We start from the raw sequence: 21246 nt of genomic DNA, 5'->3' as shown, positions 1-21246 counted from the left end.
ATTTTCCTTCATCCACTCTGTAACAAGTTTCTTCAAATGTTTTTGTACTAGATTAAATTCGTGTTCACACTTTGAATTTATCAAAGGCATGGACGATCCTTCTACGGTGTCAGGGGCCAAGTGAGAGGCAAGGAGACAAGCTTGGATGTATGCATCCATCTAAAAGAGGTTAAAGAAAAACCGTAGCCATTTCCGCAATTAAAGCACCGCTCGAACGCCTTTTTTATTGTCTCACCTGAAAGAATGTCGATGGCCATCATTGCAATCTTTTCATCGGGGCAATCCACAAACGCATAACCAGTTTTGACGAGAAACGGACTACTGTGCGGAATCTTCCACTGCTCAAAGATAGTTTCCAAGTCCTCGGCACTCGCCTCTTCGCTCACGTTTCCAATGTACAGCTTATTCATGTTCTGCGCTGAAATTGACAATCTTTACGCAGAAGGAAATCGTGATTTGCTCTCTCGGGTGTGCAGTGTTTTGAGTCGCCAAAATCGCCTTACTACAACGGAGTGGCGGTGGCGTGCTTCCCCCAGTAGTTGAAGCCACAGATATATTTGACGGGCAACCACGTCGCGTTTGCGCTTACTCGCCCTTCTATATCGCGCATAAAACAAATTATAATCTTAATTATTTATTCCGTCTCTCCAAAACGATAGCTGACTGAGTGAAAAAGGAGGAGACGCGACTTTTTTGTCTTCCTCCAAACCCCTTGGCAAAGAGACAGAGAAATTCATACACGTTAAGGCTCGTGCCCGCCTCTGAATAAAACCAATATGAAGAAGGGGGAAGGAAAAAAAGAGGATATTCCGGCTTTTTTGAATGAGCCACGTGTTCAAACTAAAATCAACCCCGCACGTGAGGAATCCCAGTTGCTCAATTAAGTGTTGGATTGGGAAAATTTCACGGGAATCCGGGGTGGGGACCATGGAGACGGGAGTCGAGAGAAAAGGAGGGGAAGAGTGGATTGGTGTTGGGGGAAAACCTGGCGAACTACGTGTGTTAAGGGATTCCGTGAGAACCCAGTGTATCTTTTACTAGAATCACATTTGTGTGCCTTTCTCTGCAAACCCTCGCTTCCCATTGGTCGCTGGTCGAAGTAGTCAAACAGCAGTGCGCGCACGCATATAGCAGAGCAGTGTTGCGGGGCTTTGCGCGCACGCGAGACTGCGGTGGGTATCCTGTATAGAACAGTATGGTGGGAGAGGAAGAAGGGGGAGGTGTCATTCATAAATTATATCGCACGACGTTATAATTTATGCATGTGAAACACATTGAATTGGATTGAATCAATGAAAGTCTAGCATGCGTCCTCCCCTAGGACCATGGCCCGGTCAACTTGGGAATGACACGCTTACTACCAACCACATGACGGCATCCATCTTCTCTAAGATTGAGGTGGTTCCCTGCTTTAGTGTACAATACAAAGTCCAGCAGCATGCCAGATTTGTCCATGGCCACACGAAATGGCAGAGAGGGGAATAGGGTGTCTTGGGGCGAGATTGCTTGTTTGTTTTCGAAAACACTTATCTGGAGAAGAAACCAATAGTAGAACCAGGAATCCATTGAGCTTGCTACTACTGCATATGGCGAACCACTTACCATTCCGGCGTGGGGATATCTGCTATGTAGAGAGAGGGAAGGTCTTGTCATTTTACATTTACGTCATTTAGCAGACGCTCTTATCCAGAGCGACTTACAAATAGGTGCATTCACCTTATAGCCAGTGGGATAACCACTTTAAAATGTTATCCAGAGAAATGCCCCTAGCGAACTGGCGACAACAAGCAAGCAACGTTCATTGAAATGCAATCTGGCTAGGCTTAGAACATTTCTTCAGACAATGAATTACACTTGTTAATATGTATCCAGTGTAAAATGATTGTAGTTAGCGGTAGATGAAATTCACAACACAAGTTCAAACGTGGACCTTAATTCACAAGCACCAAATTACAAGGCTACATTTAGCATATATATGATCTCAGTCCTTCGGCTATCCATTCTGATATTTAGGCTAAAATAAAAGATTTTCGCCTAAATACATTTTGAGGGAATAATAGAATGAAAGTGTAATACATAAAATTAGAATCGGTCTAATTATTGTACGTTCTAAAGTGGATTTCTATCGGCTCAATAGGCCCACATTCGAAACGCATGCATTGCCACAGTTGAATAGCGTTTCAGTGATTTTACGCACACATACCAGAGCAGAGTAGGATAGTTAATAGTTTAGCCAGTACCTATACAATTTGTTTAGTACTACACAATATGCATGGGAGTGCATATAGTTTATTTACAACTTTTAAATAATGTGTGAGGGCAACACGTAATGCCATATTGATAAAATGCCTTCTTCAAATGTATACTGCAGGAAAAGTTAGTATTTTGTTTCTAGACAACATAAGAACAATTGATGATTTCAGTTTTATGGACATGTTCATGTTAGGCATAAGGAAATAAATTGGGAATTGTCAAAGCCTCAAACCGTAGGCCCTCTGCTATGGCACTGGCAGCACTTTAGTTGACGTACTCTGTGCTGGCCAAACATAGAGTGCTCTGCTATTGGTTGGAAAGATTGACCAGTCAGAGAGCTCATTCTCGCTCCCCTACTACTCTCGCTGGCTCGAGCTCAGCGTGTTCATTCATTGGCTCTTTTGCACCGCTATTCTATATGAATCAGCGCGCGAAAAAATGAAGTTTTTTTCTCCTTATGAATAAAGGTGATAATAAATTCTTAATGTAACGAAATAATTAAGATGCAACTAGATACATGTTAGGCTACTCCACAAAAGCAGTCCCATTATTTGAGTTGATAAAGTGAGTTAAAATTTGGAGATGGGAAACTGTCTTATATAAAATTAAATAGAACTACAAGGAAGTCCTATATGAGATGGTTTCAAACACACCTTTATTAGGCCTATACGTTCTTCTGCTTCGCAAATTAACCTGTAATTGATTAAATGGTGAACATTAGGATATGTGTCATCTTTCATATAAAAGCCTTTTCAACTTTCAACAATCAATAAACAACCGCGTTATGAATTCGTTGCAGTTCAATAGCCTATATTGATTCGATGTATTCAATGAGTCCAACTCTAATTCCATGTGTTGTGAAATAACGAAATGTTTATATGAGACAGTTTTCTGGAAATGTGTAATAGGCTATGTGTTCATATAGATAAAAGATTGGACTATTAGTGTGACTTAGCGTCTACACTTTGTTTATGTCGAACAAATGTGCGCAGTCCTTCTCGTTTACGATTCCAGGCTTGTACAAGGCGCTCAGGAACTGCAAAAGGGTGATATATCCGTGAGGAATGTACATAATTAGTCCCCGCCCCCATTCTTTGGGGGAAAACGTCGGTATGGCTGTATTCCATAGGGGTAAACAGGCTTACATAAAGAAAGTTTCATACCCAAGACTACGTCTGGTGTGGAATGATTAAAGATTGTTATGAATGGAAAGCACACGGGATACATCGGTGAGATTTTAAGACCAAATAGGATGATATTTTTTTCCATAAGGAAGTTTAAACTATATGTATAGTAAGTCATATATCGTGTTGTGGGGAACAATATCTCATTCGTTCCCGTTGTTCAGTGAAACAAGGGATACCGTTTTGGGTGAGATCCCCTTATCTATTTATTTATACTTCAGTCGAATATCTCTAAACATCTCTTGTTAGTCTCAATGCATTCTATTGGCTGACTGCTTGAGCTAGAACGTATGGAACATTCTTGTCGTGAACGCCATGTTGTAGTGAATGTCGATAAAACGTGTGCGATACCTTTTCTCTAAGGATTTTTATAATTTATGTGATATTGGATAAATAGCTTTTTGAGACCGACATTCATATATGGCACTTAAATTGCATTAAATGTTCCTTAAATGTTTAGTTTTTTAAGAATTGTATTGGTATTTTCCCCTGTGAGGTCCCCATATAGACTTACACTAATGTCTTCCACACAGAAAATGGCGGGTTTCTGCCTAGGCCTATTTAAAAACAATGTCTATTGGCAATGAACGTTTCTAAGCAAATGACAAAATATGAAATTAATTTACATTAACGTTCAAAACACTGTTTGTTGCCTTTCCATAATCCTTTTTAAAAAACGTGTGATGTTAAAGACTGTTTTTGAAGTGTTTTGCTTTGGACTCTATCCATTGAAATTGTTGTTCAAGACCCGTTTTGTCAGCCTCTGGATCTAGGCCAACTTTTATGTGAATGTAAGTGTGATCTTTTTAATTTGTGATGCATAGTATTGCTGGTGAATATTTCTTGTCATGAACATAGAAATAGCTTAGGAAATGTGACTTATAGGAACTTTTTAGTAATGTTTTAATAATTAAATATTTTTTTGAAAACAGCAATTAACTTGTCAGAAACCTGTCCAGAAAAAGAGATGTTGATACATTTCAGACACTGTACAATATTACGTGAAACAATAAATCAACTGATAATTGTTTTCTTGATAGAAATGAATTTTCTAATATCAAGTTGCAGTATATCGTCATTTCATGGTACATTTGTTTTACTCCAATTCAATACAGAAAACACATTTATGAATGATAACCTCAGGGAATATTATGCAGATGAATTCCATTTCAGTTCAAGTAACCTAATGATTTGAAAATTAATCAAAATGTTTAAATATTAAATTATATCAAATTAGTTTCCTGAGTGGTCTTCAGGTGAAATGGAGCTGACCCAAGCTCTGATGCAAACTACTCTTCAAGTCACTTAATTTGAACACCTCCAAGCATACATTAGGTATAGCTCTGATCAGACCCTACACCCAAACGAGGGCACGTTTGCCATACGTTCATCTACCTCTGGCCTGCTAGCCCCCCTACCTCTACGGAAGCACAGTTCCCGCTCAGCCCAGTCAAAGCTATTCGCTGCTCTGGCACCCCAATGGTGGAACAAGCTCCCCCACGACGCCAGGACAGCGGAGTCACTGACCACCTTCCGGAGACACTTGAAACCCTACCTCTTTAAGGAATACCTGGAATAGTATAACAGTAATCCTTCTATCCCCCCCCCCTCCAAAAAAAAGGTGGTTGTCCCACTGGCTATCCTAAGTTGAATGCACCAATTTGTAAGTCGCTCTGGTTAAGAGCGTCTGCTAAATGACTTAAATGTAAATGCCTATGATAATTTATTAATACATTTCCAATTTTCTTTGGAATTTACATATAATTCACTTGTGATCAATGTTTGATTATGGTGTTATGAAATCATATTTGAAACAGTTATTTATTGGTGTTGTATTGAAGCAACTGTACAAAGAAAAAATATGTTTTACAGGGTCAGCCATAGTAGTACAGCACCCCTGGAGCAAATGAGGGTTAAGTGCCTTGCTCAAGGACACATCAACATATTTTTTGCATCTTGTCTGCTCAGGTATTCAAACCAGCAACCTTTTGGTTACTGGCCTAATGCTCTAACCACTAGGCTACCTGCATCCCTTAGTACCAATTGTAAAATGTACTATAACACACACATTCATTCATAAGAAGACAACAAAAAACACTTCAGAGAGAAAGTTTTCTGAAGTTCAGACCTAGCCTCTGCATGCTAAGTTTTTAAAACAAACAGATTAAAACATCTCTCACCAATAACAAAACAATACTGGCATGCAAGCTGGCAGCCGGTATAGGCTTTCAAATTACAAAAAAATAATCAAATCAAGAAATACAAATTGATTACATTTTTGGAATTAACAATAAGTGAAAAAATAGCAGAGTGTTCAGAATGTTGCAGATAGAAGTGTGATGAATAGAGTGTAATAACTTCTATATTACATGATAAAGGATCGTGTCTGTTCTATATTCTGTACGTCATATATTCATCTGCCATGGTGTGAACTTGGCACCCAGAATCAGAATCACGGTTATTGTCCTACAAGAGGAAAATCTTAAAATAGGCCTTTGGTCAACGGAAAAGAGATCTTGCCTGATTTATTTAGATACTATATAATCATACCAACTGAATAATTACTCAGTTAAAGTAGGTCTGTAGACAGTCGTGATAGATCAGGGATGATGAACAGTTATCACCTCAGTCCAAAAACCACCCCTAGACCCTTACCTATGCCTTTGGTGTTTGCAGCTCTGAAAGAGGCAGATAGGTCTGAGCAATATGGCAGAGAATACTTTAGAGGTCTATCACCTATCTGGTCCTTTCAAATCTGCAAATACAGAAGTGGTAGGAGCTAGGGTTGTTTTGGAACCAGGCGGAACTAGTCATTAGTAATGCACTATATAGGGAATAGGGTGCTCTTTGGGACACACACATTATGTCTCTATCCATGAGGTCAGGGAATAGGCTATCAGCTCATCTTGACGATATCCTTGCGCCACTGTTTCTCCTTGCAGACATATAGCAGAGATAGCCGTGCAGTTGTGTCGGGGTTCAACCTCAAGGGCCACTCATCTGGTTTCCACACATGTGAGAGTCACTTTTACATTTCCTAACACAACTTTGTTTTATTGGTTTAACCACATAATGTTTGATTCACCAATGTTTGGATATTATTTAATTTACTATGATGTTTTCCCAGTCTCCAGTGAAAAGCAGGTGAAACTTACTCTTCTGATGTCATCTGCATTTTGAATGTTTAATACTTGTGATCAATAAGTATGTATGATCAATTTTCAATAAGTGATCAGTGATCAATAAGTATGTACACTACCGTTCAAAAGTTTGGGGTCACTTAGAAATGTCCTTGTTTTCGATTTTTTTTTTAAAAAAGTCCATTAAAATAACATCAAATTGATCAGAAATACAGTGTAGACATTGTTAATGTTTTAAATGGCTATTGTAGCTGGAAACGGCTGATTTTTTATGGAATATCTACATAGGCGTACAGAGGCCCATTATCAGCAACCATCAGTCCTGTGTTCCAATGGCACGTTGTGTTTGCTAATCCAAGTTTATCATTTTAAAAGGCTAATTGATCATTAGAAAACCCTTTTGCAATTATGTTAGCACAGCTGAAAACTGTTGTGCTGATTAAAGAAGCAATAAAACTGGCAGATTACAGAATCAAAATGGCCAGAAACAAATAACTTTCTTCTGAAACTTGTCAGTCTATTCTTGTTCTGAGAAATGAAGGCTATTCCATGCGAGAAATTGCCAAGAAACTGAAGATCTCGTACAACGCTGTGTACTACTCCCTTCACAGAACAGTGCAAACTGGCTCTAATCAGAATAGAAAGAGGAGTGGGAGGCCCCGGTGCACAACTGAGCAAGAGGACAAATACATTAGAGTGTCTAGTTTGAGAAACAGACGCCTCACAGGTCCTCAACTGGCAGCTTCATTAAATAGTACCCGCAAAACACCAGTCTCAACATCAACAGTGAAGAGGCGACTCCGGGATGCTGACCTTCTAGGCAGAGTTGCAAAGAAAAAGCCATATCTCAGATTGGCCAATAAAAATAAAAGATTAAGATGGGCAAAAGAACACTGGACAGAGGAAGATTGGAAAAAAGTGTTATGGACAGACGAATCGAAGATTGAGGTGTTCGGATCACAAAGAAGAACATTTGTGAGACACAGACCAAATGAAAAGATGCTGGAGGAGTGCTTGATGCCATCTGTCAAGCATGGTGGAGGCAATGTGATGGTCTGGGGGTGCTTTGGTGGTGGTAAAGTGGGAGATTTGTACAGGGTAAAAGGGATCTTGAAGAAGGAAGGAAATCACTCCATTTTGCAACGCCATGCCATACCCTGTGTATGGCGCTTGATTGTAGCCAATTTCCTCCTACAACAGGACAATGACCCAAAGCACAGCTCCAAACTATGCAATAACTATTTAGGGAAGAAGCAGTCAGCTGGTATTCTGTCTATAATGGAGTGGCCAGCACAGTCACCGGCTCTCAACCCTATTGAGCTGTTGTGGGAGCAGCTTGACCGTATGGTATGTAAGAAGTGCCCATCAAGCCAATCCAACTTGTGGGAGGTGCTTCAGGAAGCATGGGGTGAAATCTCTTTAGATTACCTCAACAAATGGACAACTAGAATTCCAAAGGTCTGCAAGGCTGTAATTGCTGCAAATGGAGGATTCTTTGATGAAAGCAAAGTTTGAAGGACACAATTATTATTTATATTAAAACCTTGTCAATGACTACATTTCCTATGCATTTTGCTATATTTCCTATTCAAACTATTTAATGTATGTTTTCATGGAAAACAAGGACATTTCTAAGTGACCCCAAACTTTTGAACGGTAGTGTATGTATATATCATCAATGTTCTACAATGTTTACATTACTATTCACCAACAAGTGTCTGTAACGGATGGTGATGCCGATAAAGGCGGTCAGAGAAAGGTGAAAGTGGTCTTATGACTTGTGTTTACCCTCTTTCAAACATATGCAACTCTACTTTAATTCAACCATTACTTTTCAAAGATAGCCTCAAAGTTAGTTACGAAACCTGGCGACTTCTTCAAATTATGTAGACAACGCCGCGCACAGTTACATAGAAAAATGCTTAGCATCCCTTGTCTGTCACGAATGTTGAATAATATTATATAGTGAACAAAAAGATAAACGCAACATGCAATAATTTAAAAGATTTTACTGAGTTACAGTTCATATAAGCAAATCCGTCAATTGAAATAATTTAATTAGGCCCTAATCTATAGATTTCACATGACTGGGAATACAGATATGCATCTGTGGTGGTCACAGATATGCATCTGTGGTGGTCACAGATACCTTTTTTTTAAAGGTAGGGGCGTGGATCAGAAAACCAGTCAGTATCTGGTGTGACCACTATTTGCCTCATGCAGCGCGACACATCTCCTTCGCATAGAGTTGATCAGACTGTTGATTGTGCATGTGGAATGTTGTCTCACCCCGCTTCAATGGCTGTGCGAAGTTGCTGGATGTTGTCGGGAACTGGAACACATCGATCCAGAGCATTGGGTGACATGTCTGGTGAGTATGCAGGCCATGGAAGAACTGGGACATTTTCAGCTTCCAGGAATTGTGTACAGATCCTTGCGACATGGGCCATGCATAATCATTCTGAAACATGAGGTGATGGCGCCGGATGAATGGCATGAAAATGGGCCTCAGGATCTCGTCACAGTATCTCTGTGCATTCAAATTGCCATCAATAAAATGCAATTGAGTTTTTTGACCCCGTGTAGCTCAGTTGGTAGAACATGGCGCTTGCAACGCCAGGGTTGTGGGTTCGTTTCCCACGGGGGCCAGTATGAAAATGAATGCACTCACTAACTGTAAGTCGGTCTGGATAAGAGCGTCTGCCAAATGACTAAAATTTAAATGTATCTTATGCCTGCCCATACCATAACCCCACCGCCACCATGGGGCACACCATGTTCATAACATTGACATCAGCAAACCACTCGCCCACAGGACGCCATCCACATGGTCTGCGGTTGTGAGGCTGGTTGGACATACTGTCAAATTCTTTAAAACGAGGTCGGAGGTGGCTTATGGTAGAGAAATGAACATTCAATTCTCTGGCAACAGCATTGTTGTGTGAGAAAACTGCATATTTTAGAGTGGCCTTTTATTGTCCCCAGCACAAGGTGCACCAGTGTAATGATCATGCTGTTTAATCAGCTTCTTGATATGCCACACCTGTCAGGTGGATGTATTATTTTCGCTAAGGAGAAATGCTCACTTACAGGAATGTAAACAAATGTGAGAGAAATAAGCTTTTTGTGCATATGGAACATTTCTGATATCTTTTAGTTCAGCTTATGAAACATGGGACCAACACTTTACATGTTGGGTTTATATTTTTGTTCAGTGTATTTAAATGTACTCTGTCAATTATCTGTGGTTTTGGTCCATCATCTGGTCAAATTTTTTTTGAAAATAGCCACAGGAAAGTATTATTAAACCGACTTCAAAACACGGGTCTATTTGTAAGGCAATCAAGATGTGTTTTGCTCATTGCGGATGCATGTGCACAAGACGGAAGTACACGCACGCGAACCATGGATACTAACCGAAGTCTTGCATGCGTTTACATGGTTTTGCGCATGTGCCAGATGATATACATCACTACTTCAGTACTGGTGCTCTACAAACTCGGGTAAACAATACATTCCTGTGGATATTTTGTCTCAAATTTCGAGCAGCTGAAGGACCAATACCACGGACAATCGGCAGAGTAAGTTCAAATATAATTGTATTCAACATTTTGGCTTGTAGAGGACCTGAGAGGCCCATTTTCAGAATCAAACACTATCACGTTCCAGATGATGTATTTAGATATTCACTGTCTGGTCCCCAGGCAACCTCAAAGTACGACCTCATTCGCTGTAGCTATTCCTCTTACACAGGGAAGATGAAACTCTATTGGTCAACATAGACTAGTAGGGCAGGTGTACTTACACTTACTAGGGAAAATATAAGTATCTTGGAATAAAAATTTTTTTGCTCTTGAGAAAAGACTTAACAATTTGATCCATGTACTGCAACTAACGGTTTCTTAAGAATCTGTAGCACTATCTTCTATAGTTTATGTTCCATCAGTGGGCTCCGGTATCATCAGGGCAAAGGTCTCCAGATAAACATTGTTCTCTCCCTTCTACTACGCCATTGCCTCTGATCAGTCACCTAGCCTGCCTGAATCACAATGCTCTTCATTGACACTTTTTTACTCCTCTCCAAACTCATCTGTGTTAATTAGATTGATGGTCCCCCGCCCCCCTGATCACACCATCGACTGTATGGATCACACCCATCCCGTTACCGTTTTCTTAGCCAAGGTGTAACACTCACTCTTGGACTGATTGGATTATCCAGCATGGCACACGCTGAGCATTGCAGATAGAAATGCAATGCATAGAGCTGACAATCCCTGTGGTCTATGATCTGCTCTTCTACACCACATTTTCTGAACTTCATGTCCTCTTGAGTGAAGTGTGCCGGCCCTCTTGAGGATTGGACATAGAAACATGGAAAATAGAACAGTAATTCACATTTTATGTGGAGAACAGGTTCTTCCTATGTAGTGTATTGATATCTGCAGTGTTGGGAATGGTTCACCATGCTGAACATTACACTAGTCAGACACTCCTTTATAGGTTAACATTAAAAAGTATTGTCAAAAACAGAGGGGCAATGAAGTGTGAATTTAGCTTGTTTGATCAGCGATGGGCTGAATACAATAGTAGCAAGGAGGGGATAATTAGCTTGAGAAGTAGGCACATTTCAGTGAAGGGATAAATGTCAAAAGCAGCAGCTTCAATTTATCAATCATTTGTGCTTATACTGTTGTCACAAGCAAGTCTTTGGCAAATACGCTGAACAAAAATATAAATGCAACATGTAAAGTGTTGGTCCCATGTTTCATGAGCTGAAATAAATCATACATCGTGTGGGCGAGCGGTTTGCTGATGTCAGAGTGCCCCGTGGTGGCGGGATTATGGTATGGGCAGGCATAAACTACGGACAACAAACACAATTGCATTTGAATGCAGAGATACCGTGACGAGATCAACAATTCCCGGAGGCTGAAAATGTCCCAGGTCTTCCATGGCCTGCATACTCAGACATGTCACCACCCATTGAGCATGTTTGGGATGCTCTGGATCGACGGCATGTTCCAGTTCCCGCCAATATTCAGCAACTTCGCACAGCCATTGAAGAGAAGTGGGACAACATTCCAAAGGCCACAATCAACTCTATGTGAAGGAGATGTGTAACACTGCCTGACGCAAATGGTGCTCAGGCCAGATACTGACTGGTTTTCTGATCCACGGCCCTACCCTTTAAGGTATCTGTATTCCCAGTCATGTGAAATCCATAGAATAGGGCCTAATGAATTGATTTCAATTTCCTTAAATGAACTGTAACTCAGTAAAATGAGTATTTCAACACTTATTTGTTGCTCAAACAGGTAAATAAATTTAAATCGTGTGGCTTTTGTATTTTTCATTAAGCTGATATATTGATTGCTATGCATGGTGATTAGGACTTGCACTGTAGTGTAGAATCAATCAAATCTTTTGTTCAAAAATCTGTATTTACATGCTGATCCAAGAGACAACTCTTCTGAATGATACCTTCACACAGCTTAACTTTAAATTCAGAATGTAAAAAAACTCACGCATTTTAGAGATGTCTTTTTCCATACAAATAAACAAAATAACATGAAAATAAACATCTCTGGAGGGTATCCCAATAACATCAACTCAAAGATGTGACTTAATAACAAAGACCCTCCTCAAACCAGTGATACTTTCAGATCAATTTCACATTTCCTCCTACTGCAAAAACCAATGAGCCTGTTTGAATATTAAACATCCTTTCTTTCCTTCCTTGAGGTAATCACTGATCTGACAAGGCTGGATTGGTGAAAGCAAAACAATGGCTACAACGCTTTAATTTATCCAGTCACTTATAGATCAGTGACAAGCTGAAGAAGGGTGCGTTTTAAAAGATACTCAAACGGGCCCAATGAGTTTCATTACCACCGTCTGAGTCTTCAGCACAGACACTACATGGATGCATCAAAGTTAAAAAATAAAAGACATCTACAGCACGTAAACAAAAGTCGCAGGGGAGCTTCGTCTGTTGATATACACTTTAGTTAGCTTGACAACGCTCCCAAACGGCTCCGTTCCGATGTGGTTAACAGAAAAAAGGATAGCTTGATCTTGATGAAAGTTTGTTAGTATCGTCCTGTAAAGAGACAAGGATTCATGTTAGTGTGATATGCTTCATGTAATTGTGACTCCCTCAGACATCACAAACTGAGTATGGTTAAGAGTTTACATTTTACATTTTAGTCATTTAGCAGACGCTCTTATCCAGAGCGACTTACAGTTAGTGAATACATATTTTTTTTATACTGCCCCCCCGTGGGAATCGAACCCACAACCCTGGCGTTGCAAACGCCATGCTCTATCAACTGAGCTACATCCCTGCCGGCCATTCCCTCCCCTACCCTGGACGACGCTGGGCCAATTGTGCGCCGCCCATGAGTCTCCCGGTCGCGGCCGGCTGCGACAGAGCCTGGATTCGAACCAGGATCTCTAGTGGCACAGTTAGCACTGCGATGCAGTGCCTTAGACCACTGCGCCACTCAGGAGTTTGACAATCAGGAGTTTAACAATTGCTTTTGGTGTGTGTGTACTTACGTGGACTGTATGAGCGAGACCTGGAGCGTGATCTGTATCGACTGTAGTAGGGTGAGGGAGAGCGCCTGCGACTGTAGGAGGGAGAGAGAACAAAATATTTATACTAGTGTAAGGAAGAATTCACAATACCCACACAGGACAAGTAACCCCATTCATCCCCTCATATTTAACCTGAAGAGCACATTTTACATTTTAGTAATTTAGCAGACGCTCTTCACCAGAGCGACTTACAGTTCAGTGAGTGCATACATTTTTCACCAGTGTTAATGAGTTAAACATCTGTAAAATATGTTCATTTTTATTCCAAATATATTTATAGCTCCGATGTGAATCTATTGAAAGAAGTCAACATCTCGAGGATCACTCACCTGTACTTGTCGTACTCGTCATATCTGTCATATCCCCGGTCTCCACCTCGGTCTCCCCGATCGTATCCACGGTCATATCCACGGTCGTAACCGCCGCCGCGTCGATCATCGTAGCGGTCATACGAGTCCCGTCCCCTCCTCCCTCCACCACTGCTGCTGCCACTGTTTCGCTCCCCACCACCACCATTTCTGAGGAAAGAGACAATAAGTTCATGTTAACTGCGAGTGACAAGATTTCCTCAAACACAATCACTGGCTGCATCCAAATGCCACCAGACCCCCTACATAGGGGATAGAGTGCCATTTCAGACACAGCCCATAACTCCCAATAAACTAAGTTATCATATCCCTCAGTATCACAACTTCACACCAGGACATCCAAGAAGATAAAACAGCAATACACACAGGAGAGAAATACAGTTGCAGCAAGACAGGTGGACATCTGCATAAAACCACACTATGAGCAGAGATTCACCATCCTATACTTACTGTGTGGGTCGGCCCATATAGATGCCAGGCGTAGGGGTGTGGGCCCTCTTGGTGATAGAGAAGTCCACTCTGATACGTCTCCCGTCCAGCTCCATACCGTTGGCACGCTCCATCGCCTAGGGAAACAGAAGAGGTACAAAAAGACAGGAGTTTAAAAATCAGTCACTCTGAAAATGAGCTCCATCTCATCTCTGGGTTCTACTTGTACAGGGAAAGGATTGGGGTGAAGGGTAAAAGAGAAAATAAAGGTTTAATGTGTGTTCATACTGAGCACACCTTGAACCGTCCCATTGGTCCAACGCTGAACCAAAGATGGTTTAGTACGAAGATATGTAGAAACTGCTTCTCCAAAGCAGTGTAGGCGATGTCAAGGCGACAGTGGCTAGCTAAGCTCATGCGTAGAAACGCATCAGGGGCAAACGGTTGTTTCACGCTGAACTGCGCATGTGCAGGCTGTCTAATCAAAGGCACCCAAGAAAGTCATTTGATGAAAATGTGTCAGTTTGTTACTTTCATGAGGTCGGAGTAATTACTCCAGTATCTATGCTGCAATAGTCTATGTGCCGGGGGGCTAGGGTCAGTCTGTTATATCTGGTGTAATTCTCCTGTCTTATCTGGTGTCCTGTGTGAATTTAAGTATGCTCCCTCTAATTCTCGCTCCCCTCCCGGAGGACCTGAGTCCTAGGATCATGCCTCAGGACTACCTGGCCTGATGACTCCTTGCTGTCCTAAGTCCACCTGGTCGTGCTGCTGCTCCAGTTTCACTCTGCCTGTGGCAATGGAACCCTGACCTGTTCACCGGATGTGCTACCTTGTCCCAGACCTGCTGTTTTCAACTCTCTCGCTCTCCCCCGCACCTGCTGTCTCGACCTCTGATGGCTATGAAAAGCCAACTGACATTTACTCCTGAGGTACTGACCTGTTGCACCCTCTACAACCACTGTGATTATTATTTGACCCTGCTGGTCATCTATGAACGTTTGAACATCTTGGAGAAAAATATGGCCTTAATGGCCATGTACTATTATAATCTCCACCCGGCACAGCCATAAGGGAGGGGACTGGCCACCCCTCAGAGCCTGGTTCCTCTCTAGGTTTCTGCCTTTCTAGGGAGTTTTTCCTAGCCACCGTGCTTCTACATCTGCATTGCTTGCTGTTTGGGGTTTTAGGCTGGGTTTCTGTAAAGCACTTTGTGACAACTGCTGATGTAAATGGGGCTTTATAAATAAATGTGATTGATAACATGTTCAGCTACTTGGCATTGACATTGGCTCAAATCTAGGTTGTGCCTTTATATTGCAAAAATTAACAAGGATTCATTTCACTTCTCAAACCCCGGTCTGCTGATTCCGCTTCGCAGGCATCCCTGGAAGTCTCGCGATGTTGGGCATCTGGGATTAGAAACTCTGACCTTCATTAGTGAAGAATTCCTGTGTCCCTTGTACCACTTGATGTGAGTGGCAAGACTGACACCTGGTGGTGCTTATGAGTAATCACGCTTTACACAACCAGAGTCACAATATGAAAACGAAACTATAGTGTACAGACTAGTCAGCGTACAATATCAATGGTTCCAGATGAATTAGCATAAAAGGCTTATTTAACCTTTTACATCTTCAAGGACTGAGGAATAAGGCCATTGATGGCCCCAAAAGCAAAAATTTACCATCGGTTCTTAGGTGTATCACAACATGACCCAATGATCAACAGCATAACTTCTTATGACAACAAAATGTGTTTTAAATAGGACCCATCATGTGCTTCCTAATCCACGGCTCTTTCGCAATTAATCTTTCCTGGAATTCTCTCCTTCTCAAAACCCATTGGAGAAAGTCTGAGGGTAAGGGCCTCGGACATTCGCCACCACAGTTGTGAAGGCAAGGAGCAATAGTAAAGAATAAACTAATTGAGTAAGAGGCCCAGACTGCTCTGTTTGTCCCATACCTCCTTGGAATCGGCGATCCTCTCGAAGTAGACGAAGGCGAAGCCACGGGAGCGCCCGGTGCGCTGGTCGTACACCACATTAACCCCGGCCAATGGGCCGTACCGGCCAAACACCTCCCTCAGGTCCTTCTCCGTGGTGTACAAGCTCAGCCCAAACACCCCCAGACACTGGTTGGGGTCAGGGTTAACCTGGAGGGCAAAGGGGTCAGAGTTCACAGCAGCTGACATGAACACATAGATTACCAGCCACTAGCAATCTCTGACCTCACACTCTTTTACATTTAAGTCATTTAGCAGACGCTCTTATCCAGAGCGACTCTTCATTACATTTACATTTTAGTCATTTAGCAGACGCTCTTATCCAGAGCGACTTACAGGAGCTTCATCTCAGTCGCTCGCTCACACAACCCCAGATCTGAGAGGCATAAATGTGACCATACTGCTAGACCACAGGCTTTGCATGTTGTGGCCCACTTCTGAATTAAAATACTCATGTAGAAAGTATCATGGTAAGGTCTACATACCCTGGCATCCTCACCACCTCCTCCTGCTCCCTGACTGAATGTCTCTTTTCTGAAGTCATGGCTCTGTTGACATAAAGAGATGGAGGGTTAATAAAAGGGTTATTAAATAAGTCACATCATTCTGTTTCCTGTAGCAGACAATACAGGAGCAGCATAGGAATACTAACTGGTAAATGAACACGCTACCTATACATAAAATGGTGTCAACATTCCTATGATAAACTATGTACACACACCCTAATCGAATTCCACAATTCCATAAAGCAGCTGCAAGCCCTTAAAAGCACAACTGACAATTGTATTTTCTACACAACCCAGCTGTCCCTCTACCACAGGGTTTGCCATCAGACGTTTCACATATCTATTGTAGCCCTAAACTGGCACACCTGGTTTAACTAGTTACCTTATCATCAAGCCCTTGACTAGTTGAAAAAGGTGTGCCAGTTTAGGGCCACAACAAATATCAGAAACGTCAGGTGATTACCGAGGAGAGGGTTGGGAAGTACTGCTCTACCCAATCAGCAGTCAGACCCTGACCTTTGATCTGTAAACGATGTGTCACTCACCCTGCTGCTGGGGCGGCGGCGGTTGGGCGACGCACTCTGGCTCGTCTTCTTCCGATATTCTGGGCTGTAGGAGCGGGACTTCTTCCGGTTGGAGGGGGAGCGAGAGCGGCTGTACCGGCGGTTAGAGTGCCTACGAGAGTGAGATCTGGAGAAGGGGATGGAGGATTTAGTGTCAAGTTAAGCAAACGCACAATGAGAAATTACTCTTCACAAAGAGAATGGAATCAATGAGATAGGAAGTGGGGGTTCTGATAAGACATAACAGGACAGACTCACCTGGACTTTGAGCGGGACCGAGACGCTGAGTGTTTGGCGACCCGGGATGGGCTCGGGGAGCCGGACCTGCTCTCCGACTTGACCCGAACGGGACTGCCACGGTCCGATTTGGATGGGGAGCGAGAGTCCTAATGTTACAGTAACAGCGTGTTAAAGAGGCCCCCTCTTTTTCTTACACACACAGGAACAGACAAGCAACTGTTCAAAGTCAGACATACACAACTAGAGCACATACACTGTGGAGGAAAAGGTTAGTGCTCCACCATGTCTATTACATGTGATAGAGAAGAAAAAACCCTCCTTCAACTGGATTAATAATATGCTAAAACCCTGTCATAATGTTAACATACGCCATGTCTCGTTTCTTCTACCTTGGTCAAACTAAAGTCATCATGCATTTTTAAACTATAGAAAGGGAGCATAGTAGTGTACAGACACTTGGAACATATACCGTACACCTAGGGATACATTCATTCTTTCAGTCTCTTTATATACTCTACTTCCTTCTCTCAGGAATTCTACTGTTCTTCGTCGTTCTTCTTTTTTCCGTTTTCATTTTCTGATTCCGGGTTCTCTTCCCCAAATAGAAACAATTTTCACCTTTAGTCATACATACTGCAAGCGCTTCTATATCTGACCACCAATCTTCCAGTTTCATTCATTTTCCCCTTCCCACATCTATGTTCTGCTCTGTAACTGTTTTTCATAAGCCTTCGTTTATTCTTGGACATTTTCTTCCACATTCTTGGATAAAACTCTTCAAATCCTTCACGATCAATAACCTTAATGAAAAAAGAACATTTAATAAAATTAAAGATCATGAATTTATAGAAAAATAAAAGATCTTTCGTTAAATAATAACTAATGTATACAGTATCTATAGCAGGACAAGTACTTTACTTGCAGAAATATATTACCCTGCATCTCAGAAGGGTTCAGTGATGATGACAACTTTTCAAGAGGAGTACACTAATGCATTGTTGTAGCGTAACACTGAATAAATTAACATTATGAGATGACAGAACTGTTTCACTTTCACCACCACTAGTTACCTCTAACTTATTTAGCTACAGGAAGTGGCTTGAAGCTCAGATTGCTTGACTGCAACTTACTATTGTGACAAAGGCTTCCACCAAACTTACCTGGGAGCTAGCTAGAACCTAGCAATAACTAACGTTAGCTAGCGTATCTGTAGAATGTGCGTAACGTTGCGTTTATGCTACGGGTAGCGTCATGTATGATAACGTCGTTAGCTACTTAGCTAGGCAAGTTAGCTAACGTTAGTTTGCTAGCTATTGTATTGGTCGGCTGGCAACACATGGCGAAAGGTAACGTTTAATTTGGAAGAATAATTGAGTTAATCTTGTTTTCATAGCAAGTTTACAATACTTTGAAGAACATTTTAGGTTGCCATCTAGCTACTTTTTTTAAATACGAACTCAACTCGCTAATTAGCTAGCTAGCCAAAGCGTTACTAACAAAGAAACTGATAACTACAGTAACTAGCTAACACTATGTCAGCAAAATAGAGGAAAGACAAGATATTTAGGTTTCCGTAGCAACGCTAATACTTACTCGTCCATCAAAGTTTCCATCCTCAATGTCACTCATTTTGTAATGAGAATAGATAGCTACGTTTTCAGACAAAATAACTGCGTCCTCCTTTGTGCTTCTGTTTCTCGTGGTGGAACAGAAGATGGCGGAGAAAGACTGCACTTTATTTATAAACGGAAGATTTTGTGCGGACGTCATCGTGATTCCTGCCACGCCTTCTTGATACAGATGGCAGTTCCATAGTAGTCCATTCAAATGCAAGTGAAGCGCTTGCTGGCCTATGAATGACAATCAACTGAGAATCTTGACTAGCCAAGTCTTCCTTACTCATTGTGTATTTATTCCTCGTGTTATTATTTTTCTATTATTTCTCATTTTTTCCTCTCTGCATTGTTGGGAAGGGCCCGTAAGTATGCCTCCTGTAGCTCAGTTGGTAGAGCATGGCGCTTGCAACGCCAGGGTTGTGGGTTCGATTCCCACGGTGGGCCAGTATGAAACATGTATGCAGCTGAGTTGGTAGAGCATGGCGCTTGCAACGCCAGTGTTGTGGGTTCGATTCCCACGGTGGGCCAGTATGAAAAATGTATGCACTCACTAACTGTAAGTCGCTCTGGATAAGAGCGTCTGCTAAATGACTAAAATGTTAAAAAAAATAAAAAAATCACTGTTAGTCTACACCGGTTGTTTACGAAGCATGTGACAGAATTGTATTTGAGATGTAGCTATGGTATAACAATAGTGTGCCACTTCTGTATGACCCAGAGGGTCCCCACGTGTGCCATTGCAACTCTACCCATTTTACCATTTATGGATATTTGTCTCTCAGTTGATACCCTGCTTTGTGAATATAAAACCCCATGAAGTAGGAACAGGAAAATAGTACACAATGCAAGCATCAGTCAGATAAGACACATTTCAGATAAGTATTTTACTAAGCATTTCATGTCACCTCATTTGATTCTCGGGGGGCTAATGCATACTTGAAATAATTAAAAGGGGGCAAATTATCACATTGAGTGACTGAACAAGGTTGCAACCAGGTGGGAATGTCATCCCTATGGGCATTAGCTAAATGGGCTAACACAGTCTTGAGACATGCAGGAGACCCGGTTCGAACCCAGTCATTCACAAGAGCAAGATTAAATAGGGAGTTGAATAGCTATCCTTAGAAGTGCTATGATAGGGCTATTCAACTATACTGTTATGGGGTCAAATTACGTTTTTGTCACACTCCCTTCTAACGCGTCCCTTCTAACATATAGAGAGGAGCAGAAGGCACAACCATGTTCCAGAGACTCTTCACTTTCAGTAATGGTGTCATAATAGCTTATTGCCCAAACGGTTCAAACGGCAGCGCCAAATCCATATGATGAAATTAAATTCAACATGCCACATTGGCTTCAGAAAACGCCCGAAACATGTTTAACACAGTGTTTGATTATATGTTCTCTTCTACCATTCCTTGCTTGCAAAGTACCTGGATGTTGTCTCTGGGTTTGAATCTGAATTGAGGAAACAGAATTTGAAAACTGAATCTGAATGCATCTGAGAAGTTGAATATATGAAACTTTTGTCAACTTGAAATTATAGTTTGTAAACTTGATACAATGAATGCAATATTTACCATACTGAAACTGAATATATATATTGAATTTGAATATTCAATTACATTTAAATTGAATTTAAAAACTGAACGCAATATTAATTCAATTAACTTTCCAACCATGAAATACAAGTTCAACTCATGAATTCAATTATTCAAAGTGTGCATTACATATTCAAAAAGATAGAATTCAAATTCTATATGCAAATAAAAAAGGCTTGAATGCAAATACAGTTTCTGTTGGCACTGAAATCGCTCCAAACAGAAGTCCATGTGTTGTTTCCATTCTGGATGGCCAGATAGCTTGCAACAATGACAAGAAACTGCCATGTGGGGAACCGTAAGTGGCTAGTTTCAGCTAGTTTTATCTTGTTCTTGATACCATGTCTTGTTTTGAGGTGTTTTGACTGATGTCACATCTATGATAATATGGCTCAAATTCGCTAGCTAGCTAACCAACAACTGTAACTATGTACAGTGGGGAGAACAAGTATTTGATACACTGCCGATTTTGCAGGTTTTCCTACTTACAAAGCATGTAGAGGTCTGTAATTTTATCATAGGTACAACTGTGAGAGACGGAATCTAAAACAAAAATCCAGAAAATCACATTGTATGATTTTTAAGTAATTAATTTGCATTTTATTGCATGACATAAGTATTTGATACATCAGAAAAGCAGAACTTAATATTTGGTACAGAAACCTTTGTTTGCAATTACAGAGATCATATGTTTCCTGTAGGTCTTGACCAGGTTTGCACACACTGCAGCAGGGTTTTTGGCCCA

General features: G+C 41.3%; 2 protein-coding genes across 3 annotated transcripts in view; both read right to left on the bottom strand.

The window, feature by feature from the left end:
• LOC121572054 (insulin-like growth factor 2 mRNA-binding protein 3) overlaps positions 1 to 1010 on the bottom strand; it is a 31154-nt gene extending 30144 nt beyond the window's left edge. For both annotated transcript variants that reach the window (XM_041883921.2, XM_041883922.2), the window contains exon 1: positions 236 to 1010. In XM_041883921.2, coding sequence (XP_041739855.1) covers positions 236 to 410 — 175 coding nt within the window. In that variant the 5' untranslated portion in view covers positions 411 to 1010. The remainder of the gene's footprint in view (positions 1 to 235) is intronic.
• A 10989-nt stretch (positions 1011 to 11999) lies between these two features.
• Positions 12000 to 19016, bottom strand: LOC121572053 (transformer-2 protein homolog alpha). The gene is made up of 9 exons (XM_041883919.2): positions 18878 to 19016; positions 17303 to 17430; positions 17027 to 17171; positions 16461 to 16523; positions 15937 to 16125; positions 13993 to 14108; positions 13504 to 13692; positions 13136 to 13206; positions 12000 to 12677 (listed from the first exon to the last, which is right to left on the bottom strand). The coding sequence occupies exons 1-9, from the start codon at positions 18911 to 18913 to the stop codon at positions 12667 to 12669; spliced, it is 948 nt and encodes a 315-aa protein (XP_041739853.1). The 5' UTR covers positions 18914 to 19016; the 3' UTR covers positions 12000 to 12666.
• Between the last annotated feature and the right edge of the window lie 2230 nt (positions 19017 to 21246).

Source organism: Coregonus clupeaformis, chromosome 8 (assembly GCF_020615455.1).
Source record: "Coregonus clupeaformis isolate EN_2021a chromosome 8, ASM2061545v1, whole genome shotgun sequence".
NCBI lineage: Eukaryota > Metazoa > Chordata > Actinopteri > Salmoniformes > Salmonidae > Coregonus > Coregonus clupeaformis.
Note: the sequence above shows the minus strand (reverse complement) of the source record. Positions and strands in the feature narration are given on the sequence as shown.

What these genes read in the sequence shown, in the direction of transcription:
- LOC121572053 (XM_041883919.2), bottom strand. Translation starts at nt 18,913, where the DNA reads ATGAGTGACATTGAGGATGGAAACTTTGATGGACGA. An exon ending in GCCGCCGCCCCAGCAGCAGG is followed by an intron (nt 16,524 to 17,026) that starts GTGAGTGACACA and finishes TTATGTCAACAG; the next exon opens with AGCCATGACTTCAGAAAAGA. An exon ending in TATATGGGCCGACCCACACA is followed by an intron (nt 13,693 to 13,992) that starts GTAAGTATAGGA and finishes CTCTTTCCTCAG; the next exon opens with AAATGGTGGTGGTGGGGAGC.